The sequence below is a fragment of the Eumetopias jubatus genome, unplaced genomic scaffold (assembly GCF_037043125.1).
Source record: "Eumetopias jubatus isolate StellerSeaLion01/CBP00866 unplaced genomic scaffold, mEumJub1_p1.0 scaffold_13, whole genome shotgun sequence".
In the NCBI taxonomy this organism is placed as follows: Eukaryota; Metazoa; Chordata; class Mammalia; order Carnivora; family Otariidae; genus Eumetopias; species Eumetopias jubatus.
In genome coordinates, this window is record NW_028274819.1 from 16,238,090 (window position 1) to 16,250,581 (window position 12,492).

A 12,492-nucleotide genomic window follows, 5' to 3' on the forward strand; every position below is an offset into this window, starting at 1 on the left:
TGCACAGATGCAGTAATGTTAATGGTAGTGTTCTAATTTTTAGACTGGGTGTTAGGTCATCGGGTCAATTTTATTGTAATGCTTCATAACTTACATATTGTGTATATTTTCTTGTATATGTAAAAAACTGAATTCTAAAGTTAATATTGAAATTAAAACAATTATGGGAGAATATTAGTGAATAAGTCCTTTTTTTTCTTAGTATATCAATCCTAGAAGAAGACAAACACAGAGCAAGAGTCCCCAGTGCCACATTTGTTGTTTTTTTTTTTAAAGATTTTATTTATTTATTTGAGAGAGAGAATGAGAGATAGCACGAGAGGGAAGAGGGTCAGAGGGAGAAGCAGACTCCCTGCTGAGCAGGGAGCCCGATGCAGGACTCGATCCCGGGACTCCAGGATCATGACCTGAGCCGAAGGCAGTCGCCTAACCAACTGAGCCCCCCAGGCGCCCCCCAGTGCCACATTTGTAAACAAACACTGTATTCATTATTTCAGTGGCTGGGGAAGTTTTGGTATGAAGCAAGCCTTTCCTTTGACTAGAAAGAAGCAAAGCCATAAACACCAATTTTTAAAAACTCAGACAATAAAGTAGTAGAAGCCATTTCAGAAAGTATCACATAATGGCATCTAAATTTTATATGAGGCAATTAGGTTGGGTAACCTTTTTCTTCATGTTTCTAAAAGCAACCAACAGAAAAAAAGAAAAAGTATTGCAGTGAACTTAAAGAATACTGACAGTCAAATACTGACAGTTCACATTCTCTTGGTTGGAAAATGTTTTGAAAGCTTTCATTGAGTGTCTTAAAAAAACAAAAACAAAAAACTCAGGAGATACTGCCTTTGAAGCTCCAACTTGTGACAAGAAAGTAACTTTGGAGGATTTCAACCCAGGCTGCACATTAGAATCACCTGAGAACTTAAAAAAAAAAAAGAAAAAGTTTCCAGTGAGATGAAATTCACATAACAAAATTAACTCTTTTAAAGTGAACAATTCAGTTGCATTTTGTATAGTCACAATGTTGTGCCAGCCGCACCTTTGTCTAGTTTTCAAAACATTTTCATCACACCACAGTAAAACTCCTTACCCATTAAGCTGTTAGTTTCTATTTCCCACTCTCTCCAACTCCTGGCAACCCCCAGTCTGCATTCGGTCTCTAAGGATTGATCTATTCTGGACATTTCATATAAATGGAATCCTACAATATGGGACCTTTTGTGTTTGGTTTCTTTTACTTAGCATCATGTTTATGAAGTTCATCTGTGTGGTAGCCTATATCAGTACTTCATTCCCTTTTATGGTTGAATAATAGGCTATTGTAATTACATATCAGAATTTGTTTATTCATCCATTGATGACGATTTGGGATATTTATTGCCTCAGGTGAATAGTGCTGCTATGAACATGCATGTACATGTACTTGTTGGAATACCTGTTTTCAATTCTTTGGGTATATACCCAGAAGAAGAATTGCAGAGCCATATGATAATTCTATGTTTAACTTTTTAAGGAACCACCAAATTGGTTTACATGGTGGCTGTACTATTTTCCTTTCACTTGGGGAACTCAAAAATCCACAGATCTAGTAATTTTTATTGTATTTTACAAACATATTAGTGTATAGTTACTTGAAAAATTTTTTTAAAAGATTTTTATTTATTTATTTGACAGAGAGCACAGCAGGGGGAGCGGCAGGCAGAGGGAGAGGGAGAGGCAGGGCCCCCTGCAGAGCAGGGAGCCCGACACGGGGCTTGATCCCAGAACCCTGGGATCATGACCTGAGCCGAAGGCAGACGACACTCAGGCGCCCCATTACTTGAAATATTTAAAAAGATGGATCGTTCACTAAAGAGTTTGAGAAACACTGCATAGTTCATTCATTTAAATTGCCATATAATATTGCACTCAATGAATATACCACTATTCATTCATTTTCTGATGAACTAGTGAAGTGTTTTCAGCTTCTGGCCTTTATGAACAACATTGCTGTGAATATCTAGTGTAAGATCTTCTGGAAAGAAGTTGGCATCAATTCCTAGGGTCTATACCTAGGAATGAAGTAGAATATGTACATCTTCAACTTGGGTAATGCTTTATACTTTATAAACTGTACTATTTAATAATATTATAAATACTATTTTTGGTAGTACTATTATTACTGTATACTGTACTACTTTATACTGTACTACTACAGGCTGTACTATTTAATAATATAAATACTATTATTGGTAGTACTATTATTACTGTATACTGTACTACTTTATAAACTGCTGTACTATTTAATAATATTATAAATACTATTGGTAGTACTATTATTACTGTATACTGTACTACTTTATAAACTGCTGTACTATTTTATCTTCTGCCATTGCTGCAGAATCTCTATTAAGATTTGATTCGTTCTCTAAAACACACTGCTATTCTCAGGGTTCTGGGGGTTTTGGAGAGAAGTCTTAATGAAAATTCCACTTGCTCTAATAAACTTAAGTCTTCAGGTACACAACTTTCACTGGGATATTCCATACATTTCGATGGGAGGGAACGGGTTGTAAAAAAAGAGGCATTGACTGAATCATAATATGATTCCAGTTTTGTGTTTCAGGCAAGTTACATAAATTTTATGAGCCTAGGGTGTAAAGTGGAGAGAATATCTTTCTTTGATGTAGTTGTTGTTAGTATAAAGTGAATCAACATGTTTAAAAAGTACTCCACACAGCACCCAATTCATAGTAGACAACATCAAGGTACATATTCATTAAACAAATATTTATTGGAGGTGTATTTTATGTAAGACTGAGACTGGGGATGGAGCGATGAGCAGGATCCCTTCTATGTTATATATAATACTGAAAAATTGGAAATGATCTAAATGTCCAATGTTAAGATTGTTTAATTTTGGTATATTTATAAAATGGAGTGCTATGTAGCCTTTAAACATCATGTTCTCAAACATGGGAAAATGTGGCTATATGAGAAAAAGATTATGAGAGGATTATCCCTGTCTCTTTCATATAGTTTATACACTGCATGTTCATTGAAAAAACTCTAGGGGCACCTGGGTGGTACAGTTGGTTAAGCCTTGGACTCTTGGTTTGGGCTCAGATCTTGATCTCAGGATCATAAGATCCAGCTCTGCATCGGGCTCTGTGCAGAGCACAGAGTCTACTAAAGTTTCTCTCTCCCTCTTCCCCCAAGTAAATAAATAAATCTTAAAAAGAAAAGAAAAAACTCTGGAAGGATTCAAGTGGATATACACTTCAGTACTTATCATGGTTAATAATTGGTGGTAAAATTGTGTTTTAATACTTCCTTCATATTTTGTCTACCTTCCAGATTTTCTGCGGTTGACATACATTACTTTTATCATCAGAAAAAAGGTGTTATCTAAATGAATAGTATAAAGTTGGTAAAGGAATGTTGACTATAAACCTAACTAAAAATGATATAAAGTTTATAAAGGAATGGTTCATTCAAGGGTTTAATTTTTTTACTAGTTTATGTAATCATACTTTCTAGAGTCATATTTACCAGAATTAGGTAGAGAGCTGGGTAACACTGAGATTTTTCCATATTGATTATTATCTAAAGGAATTTTAGGTTAACGTTTATATGTATGACTTTCTTTGAAACTCTCTTCTTGCTCTTGTAAAGGCCAGGTAGCTCAGCTCTTCAGTTTTGTCCTGGCTTTGTTATATACCTAGGAAGTTTCCATTTGGGAAAATATGTAAGCATCTTTTTTTTTTTTTAAGTTTTATTTACTTAAGCAATCTCTACACCCAACGTGGGGCTTGAACTCACAACCCTGAGATCAAGAGTTGCATGCTCTTCTGACTGAGCCAGCCAAATGCACCATTTTTTAAATTTTTAAAATTTTTAATTTTAATTTTTTTTTCAAAGATTTTGTTTATTTGACAGAGAGATAGAGAGTGCAAGTAGGCAGAGTGGCAGGCAGAGGGAGAGGGAGAAGCAGGCTCTCCGCTGAGCAGGGAGCCGGACGTGGGGCTCAATCCCAAGACCCCAGGATCATGACCTGAGCCGAAGGCAGCCACTTAACCAACTGAGCCACCCAGGTGCCCCGATGTGCCATTTTTTTTTAAACAAATATCTATCCCCTTTAGATTCATTTAGACTTTTTTTTAATTTTGATTGTTTGTTTACTTAGGTAAGCTCTACGCCCAACATGGGGCTTGAACTCACAACCCTGAGATCAGTAGTCACATGCTCTACCAGCTAAGCCAGCCAAGGTGCCCCTCATTTAGATTTTTTTGGTTAACTTTTTTCTTCTACTTTTTAAATGTTTGATTAATGGAATTAAATGGGCATTTGATGAAAGAATGAGCTTTTTTACTCTTATTGGGGCATACATGATAAAATAATAATCTCAGTAAATTCATTTTGTCTTACAAGACTGCTTGATTGCTAGACTTAACTAGTTACCAATTTGTTTGACCAGGAATTACTCTTAATTCTGAGGAGAAACTGGAAGCACAATGGGAGATGACAGTGAGTGGATGAAGTTGCCGGTTGATCAGAAATGTGAACACAAGGTAAGACTTTCCTGGAACTCAGATTTCAGTGTCATTGGCTTATTTTGTCAGCACTTTACACTCTATGGTACAGTGTAGAGCTGCCTGATGATTACACAATACAACTGAGAAACAACATGCTTTGGAGATTAGACAATAGTATGATTTCTCATTTTTTAAAAAAGATTTTATTTATTTGAAAGAGAGAGAGCGCGTGTGCTCGAGTGAGTGAGGGGAGGTGCAGAGGGAGAGAGAGGGGAGAATGTCAAGCAGATTACTTGCTCATCGCAGAGCCTAATGTGGGGCTTGATCTCACAACCCCGAGATCGTGACCTGAGGTGAAATCAGAGTCACATGGCCGCTTAACTGCCTGAGCCAGCTGGGTGCCCCTGATATCTCATTTTTGAATCATTACATCTTTGATTGTAAGTTGCATCTTTAATTGTAAGTTACGTATTACAAAAAAGGAAAAACTAATACTTGGATACAAAGTGAGATATGTTTATAGTGTTAGGAATTCTAGATGGCCTTGGAAGAATATCGCAAATATTAAACACTTACAAGAAAAAGTTTATAAGCTAATCTTCTTTGAAAACTCTTAAACTTTTTTGTTCTAATTATGGGGTCCTTTATTCAAATTACCTGGTATAGGGTAGTCATCTCCCCACCCCCCAATTAACAGTAGATAATAATATCATTAAATTGTGTTTTGTTTCAAAATACTTTTCTTTTAGCTCTGGAAAGCAAGGTTAAGTGGGTATGAAGAGGCCCTGAAGATCTTCCAGAAAATAAAGGATGAAAAGAGCCCAGAATGGTCCAAATTTTTAGGACTGATCAAAAAATTTGTGACTGATTCCAATGCAGTGGTTCAGTTGAAAGGATTAGAAGCTGCACTTGTTTATGTTGAAAATGCCCATGTGGCAGGAAGGTAAGTTGTTTCCTTCCAACTATTCTGGTAAAACCCTTCTCTCGTGCTGCATCAATTAATTTGTGTATATTTGTGGATCACTGTCCTTAGTTATTAGCACTTTTAGAAGATAATTAATTTTCTTACTTTCATAGCTCCTTGGTACTTGTTTTTCATTTGGTTCTTATCTACCCTCAGAAATCTAAATGGTACATGAGATCTCTAAAGAGGAGCAAATTAGAAACAAAATCTTGAAAACCGTACCTTAAGGTTTGATGAGCAAGTGAGTTTCCTTTTGAGCCTTTTGTGTGGGAATTAACTTTAAACCAGAGGGAAAACCTCTAGTAACTTTTGGAAGACACTTGAGGGTGTTAGCAAAGGAATTATCAGAATTCCAGTGGAAAGCATTTGGGTATTACAAAAATCTCTTTCTACAAGGCTTCCCAGCAAGGTGATCTGAGAAACACATCTTTCTCTCTGTGGTGATTAGGCATTTTTATCTCTTAGGAGAGGTGTTGCTAACTAAACAGCCTCTGTGACTCCTGGCCAATATGACTTGAGCTGCAGATGATCCAGGTTTCTAATCACCCACTCTCCCATACCTCAGAAACCTGGTTTTCTAATGCTAGTCTTGATGTCATTGAAAGGAGCCCTCCATAAAAAAGGGGGGGGGAGGAACCCTCGACTTAATTGCGCAAGAAAATATATACTTGACTTACTTCAAAGATTATACCAATAAAGATAATCGTTAACCTGACAGTTTTGTTACCAGCATCACTGAGTTTCCCTTGCCATTAGTGAGAACATTGCTTTATTTTATTTTTTTAAAGATTTTATTTATTTATTTGATAGAGAGACACAGCGAGGGGCAACACAAGCAGGGGGAGTGGGAGAGGGAGAAGCAGGCTTCCCGCCGAGCAGGGAGCCCGATGCGGAGCTCGATCCCAGGACCCCGGGATCACGACCTGAGCCAAAGGCAGATGCCTAGTGGCTGAGCCACCCAGGCGCCCTGAGAACATTGCTTTTTTTTTAAATTGCATTTTTCTTCTGATACCATAAACTTTTTTGACAAATACATGTAGTCCCAACCCACTCATTTCCTCTGATTTACAATGATAAAGGTTTTATTTAATTTAGAAGAGACTCAAAATAGTAAAGTTACTGTAAAGTCTTGCCAAGGAATCAGGAGCAGCCTTTTGTTATTAAAGGTACATACCCATTCCCTCCGTGAAGAAATTCTCTTGTTCCAAGAAATGTTTAAAATGACCTTTTAAAATTTTTTCAAAAAAGCAAGAACTCTGTAATTCTATTTTTTTTTAATATATCTGTATGTGTACCTATCTATGTATCTGTCCATGCATATAGAGAGAGAAATCTGCAAGGATGGATACCACATAGTTGAAAGTAGTTTTCTCTGGGTAATAGGATGTCAAGGGATTTTTGCTTTCTTATTTGAATTTTCTACATTTATAAAGAGAAAATATGGTTCTGTGTCATTGTCTTGTGTGACATGTCTTATACTTTTATTTGCGTAAGTTTGTCTTTCATGTCTTTTTTGAACATAAAAAATTAGAGACTCATTTACTTTATTTCTAAGCATTTAAAAAAGTATTTGTCGTGTTTCCCCCTCCCCCCATGACCTTTTCCAGCTCTTCCTACTAAAGTGTGTTTTTGTGTGTGGTGGTGGTTGTTTGTACTCTATATTACAGAACCACAGGTGAAGTTGTGTCGGGTGTCGTAAGTAAAGTGTTCAACCAACCCAAAGCCAAAGCCAAGGAGCTAGGCATTGAGATTTGTCTAATGTACATAGAGATTGAGAAAGGAGAGGCTGTGCAAGAAGAGCTCCTAAAAGGCCTGGACAACAAGAACCCCAAGATTGTAGTGGCCTGCATAGAGACACTGAGGAAAGCCTTAAGGTAAGACTTACTGCTTTAGTTCTGTGAACTAGAATATCTCAGTTGAATTTGAGTTCCTGGCTTAAACAGAAATGAAAACGGCTGGACTTGACTTGGTGTGCCACGCTAACCAGGAAAAGGGACCTGGGAAGCTAGTCATTCCTCAAGTGTGGTGCTTTCTATTCAGTGATTTTAGCCTTCAACTGGTATTACATAGTTATTTTTTCTAAATCCTCTTCTAATGAAGATGAGCAGGGGGGATTCCTGACCTGTTTTCAAATTAGGAATTGGCCTTTTCGTGGAAAAGCACTCCTCAGGATATTTAGGCAGTCCTCTTGTTATCCTCAAGCATATTTATGTCCTTTGAAATGTTGGCTAAAGACTGTTTATTTGCTAAAGCAGACCTTTGTTTAGATGCCTTTTTAGTAAAGTAGAAGTAAATACTATATGCCTTTAAACAGAAACAGCAATAGCAAACAGAAAATAACTTTTATGAAATAAGTGGTTTTCAATGCTGGAATTTCTTGTTTGGCAGTGAAGTTTTTCATGAATGAGATCTTTTTCAGGAACAAGTGGCTGTAATTTGGTATGGAAATCCGAATTAGACAAACCACTAGTTTGTTCTGATTTGGCAGTCCTTTTAATCTGATATCCTGTCCCCATTACTATCCACATGAGAAACTTTAGAAAGCAGCTCTAGTGAAATCCTAAATGTGTGGTCTATGGCGTGACGATCATCCCAACTCAGCTCGCTTGCAGTTTTGTGTATGACCTACTTCTTAGAGAAAATGCTTCCTTTGGTGTTTATCTTACATAGAAATACCAAAATTCCTAAATTTTGTTAAATGATCCTCAATTTGTAAGTCTTAAACTTTTACATTGTCTTTCGCTTGGTTCATAAAGTTCTTTTATAAAATTTCTAAAATTTGACTTTGACTTAGATTCTTGTGTAATAAATTTTTCCTCATTTCAAGCCTAGTATAGTCTAGTAGATGTGTTTTTATGAGTAGTAGTTTTTATGAGTAGTGTGCTCAATCATCTTAGAAATTTATTGAATTAACTTGGTTATCAAGACTGTGCTTGTCTCGGGGTGCCTGGCTGGCTCAGTTGGTGGAGCATACGACTCTTGATCTTGGGGTTGGGGCTACTTAAAAATAAAATTAAAAAAAAATTTAAAGACTGTGCTTATCTCTGTAGATATGTTCTGTCCTTAGTAATGGATCTCTCTCTCTTTTTTTTTAAGATTTTATTTATTTATCTGACAGAGAGACAGCTAGAACGGGAACCCAAGCAGGGGAGGTGGGAGAGGGAGAAGCAGGCTTCCTGCTGAGCAGGGAGCCCGATGGTGGGCTCGATCATAGGACTCCGGGATCATGACCTGAGCTGAAGGCAGACGCTAAACAACTGAGCCACCCAGGTGCCTCAGTAATGGATCTCTTAATAAAAACATGTATTGTGCTATAATCAGCCTTTAAAGATTTTATTTATTTAAGAGAGAGAGCATGAGCAGGGGGAAGGGTAGAGGGAGAGGGAGAAGAAGACTTCCGGCTGAGCAGGGAGCCCAACTCGGGACTCAATCCCAGGACCCTGAGATCATGAGCCAAAGGCAGAGGCAGATGCTTAACTGACTGAACCACCCAGGCACCCCCCATATATGGTTTTCTATAGTAATATGTTTAGTATCAAGATTAGGTTTTGTTTTATTAATCTGTTTTCCATGTGGACCTATTCTGTAGGTTTTTCTTAGATCTTTCGGTTGGCCAGGATAGTGAAACAAAGAAATCGGATGAGACAAATCTGATAATGTAAAGGAGGACTCCGAGATCCCAAACGTTAGGTTCTTCAGGCACAGTGCTGAGTGCCCTGTTTCGTAACCCTAAGTTCTTCTTTTTCCTATAGTCTTAAAGGTCAGCTAAGCCAAGTTAAAATGTTCTTTTCTATTAAAATAAAGGGTATTTTAAAGGAAATCTTGGAGATCATCATGTTTATTTACATGTTACGATATCTGTGTTTAAACTATTTACATACCACGTATCTTTAAATACCATTTCTGAAGGAGAGTATTTTCTGTCTCCTCTAACCTATTGGAATACGTCAGTAGCTATTACTAAAAATTTTTGTTGCATTTGTGTACAGGAGATAAATTTATACACATTAGATAAATAAATAATAGATAAATGAGTTGACCCTTGAACGACACAGGGGTTAGGGGAGCCAACCCCATGCAGTCAAAGATCTGTGTATAAATTTCGACATCCGCAAAACCTAACTACCAGTAGCCTACTGTTGACTGGAAGCCTTAGAGATAACAAACAGTCGATTAACATATTCTGTATATTATCTCTATTATATACTGTATCCTTATAACAAAGTAAGCTAGAGAGAAGAAAATGTTATTAAAATCAAAGGAAGAGAAAAGACATTTATTATAGTACTGTACTGTAAAACATCCATGTTTGAGTGGACCCACACAATTTGAACCTGTGATGTTCAAGGGTCAACTGTATATGAGTTCTACTACAGAAATGTCAGTGTTGTTTCATAACTGAATCCCTCTTGCTCCTGAATTTGTTATGCAGAAATGTTAGCAGTGACTCAGAAAGCTAAATTTGGCCAGTTAGGAAACTTAAAAATATAAAATGTGACAAATATATAAGGTTAAATGTGCTACCTTTTTAAAAGAAGTCAGAATGCAACTGTTTTCCCCATGAAAAATGGAAGCAAAGAGAGATTTTGGTTGCCTGGAGTTATAGGTGATAAGCTTCGACGTCAGGAATGAAACATGCTGCCAGGATTAGTGATCTGTCAAGTTGAGCGAACCACCTTAATTGTAAGAACTATTAAAAACTTACTGCAAGTAGGAGAGCCTGAGTGGCTCAGTCGTTAAGCGTCTGCCTTGGGCTCAGGTCATGATCCCAGGGTCCTGGGATCGAGCCCTGCATCGGGCTCCCTGCTCTGCCGGAAGCCTGCTTCTCCCTCTCCCACTCCCCACTGCTTGTCAAATAAATAAAATTATTTGACAGAGAGAGACACAGCGAGAGAGGGAACACAAGCAGGGGGAATGGGAGAGGGAGAAGCAGGCTTCCCGCCGAGCAGGGAGCCTGATGCGGGGCTCGATCCTAGGACCCTGGGATCATGACCTGAGCCGAAGGCAGACGCTTAACGACTGAGCCACCCAGGCACCCCAATAAATAAAATCTTTAAAAAAAAAAAAAACTTACTGCAAGTAGATTTCACTCATCTAAGTATGTATAAACTGATTTATGTTTTTAAGCTTTTATATGTATATACATATATATTTAAGATGTTACACAAGTTTGGTCCTTTATAGATTTGAATTATCCCTAATCTGGTTACCTAGAAGGTTAGTTTTAAGATTTTTATATTCTGGACCCTAGACATTAAATAACACTCTTAGAAGAGTGATATCTAAACATAGATGTTAGGAACTCCTTTTTTTTTCTGCCTTAAAAAATCTCAACTATTAGTATATAATAAGTACAGAACTACATTTGCGTGAATGAAAGCTAACACTACCCAAATACATTGCATGTTGATGAGGTTTTTTTTTTCCCCAACGTTTTACTTCTAGTGAATTTGGTTCTAAAATCATCTTGCTTAAGCCAATTATCAAAGTGTTGCCAAAACTCTTTGAGTCTCGAGAAAAAGCTGTTCGAGATGAAGCAAAACTAATTGCTGTGGAGATTTACAGATGGATTCGGGATGCTCTGAGACCCCCATTACAAAATATAAACTCTGTCCAGGTGAGGCACAAAGTTTTTTTGGTTGTCTTTGCATAAGACTAATATGAAGGTGTTTCCTTCCTGTTGTTGATATTTTGTCCTTACAAATAATTATTTTTGTTCTTAATTTTGAAATAATTTGATTTTTTTTTCTTCTGAGCATAACTGTCTCTGATTTTATTTTGTCCTCTCAAGTTAAATACCATGCATTCAGTGATTCCCGTGTGTCAGTGTTGAGTCTATAGCAATTTAAAAGATCCCTTTATAATGCTATTGGGTGGCAGGACTTAATATCTGTTTGGACAACATGCATTTTATCTGTTTTTTATTACAGTTGATTTTAGAGACTTTTTCTGATACAAGTATATCTGAATTCATGAACTAATGAGTGTCCTAAAAAGTGAATTTTATTCTTTTTTCTAAGTGCTTAGACATACATCTTCAGTAGTAAATATGTCAATTTGATTTATGTTACCAAATGTATATATATTTTTTTAATTTAAATTTAGTTAATTAACATATAATGTATTATTTGTTTCAGGGGTACAGGTCTGTGATTCATCAGTCTTATATAATACCCAGTGCTCATTACAGCACATACCCTCCTCAATGTCCATCACCCGTTATCCCATCCCCCCACCCTTCTCCCCTCCAGCAACCCTCAGATTGTTTCCTAAGATTAAAAGTCTCTTAAGGTTTGTCTGCCTCTCGTTTCTTCTTTTTCATTTTTTCCAATGTATACACTTTAAATATATCTTTTCTTTTTGCCCTGTTAGAACCACATAAATAAGAAATTGATTTCTGATGTTAGTTAATATAAATGTTAAGTATTTTCTCTAAAGGTGAGGATGTAGGTATGTTTTTAAAAATATTTTATGGTATTTGTAGTTGAAAGAACTAGAAGAAGAATGGGTCAAATTGCCAACAGGTACTCCTAAACCAAGTCGATTTCTGCGTTCCCAGCAAGAACTAGAAGCTAAATTGGAACAGCAACAGTCAGCTGGTGGCGATGCTGAGGGAGGTAAGCCAATTTTAAACACTGGTTTCTATGAAAATTAGCAAGAACAGGCCCTACCTCAAGAACCTATGTTTACAGGGGCGCCAGTCATTAAGCATCTGCCTTTGGCTCAGGTCATGATCCCGGGGTCCTGGGATCAAGCCCCCCACATCAGTCTCCTTGCTCAGCGGGAAGCCTGCTTCTCCCTCTCCCACTCCTCCTGCTTGTGTTCCCTCTCTCGCTGTGTCTCTCTCTCTCTGTCAAATAAATAAATAAATAAAATCTTTAAAAAAAAAAGCCAACCTATGTTTACTAAGCACATTTTGTAGGACTGCTATTTAATACAATATCAATTGTTTATAGCATTAATAACTAATTCCTTCTATATCAAGATTTCATCAGGGTGTGAAAGGAGTGATAACTA

The 12,492-nt window shown here is 37.0% G+C and overlaps 1 protein-coding gene across 5 annotated transcripts in view; it reads left to right on the forward strand.

Moving 5' to 3' along the window:
• The window catches only part of CKAP5 (cytoskeleton associated protein 5), a 102,425-nt gene that overhangs the window by 33,704 nt on the left and 56,229 nt on the right, over positions 1-12,492 (forward strand). For all 5 annotated transcript variants that reach the window (XM_028111199.1, XM_028111201.2, XM_088018152.1 and 2 more), the window contains 5 exons: positions 4,454-4,547; positions 5,261-5,454; positions 7,143-7,349; positions 10,921-11,092; positions 11,960-12,092. In XM_028111199.1, the coding sequence (XP_027967000.1) occupies positions 4,491-4,547; positions 5,261-5,454; positions 7,143-7,349; positions 10,921-11,092; positions 11,960-12,092 (763 nt within the window). In that variant the 5' untranslated portion in view covers positions 4,454-4,490. The remainder of the gene's footprint in view (positions 1-4,453; positions 4,548-5,260; positions 5,455-7,142; positions 7,350-10,920; positions 11,093-11,959; positions 12,093-12,492) is intronic.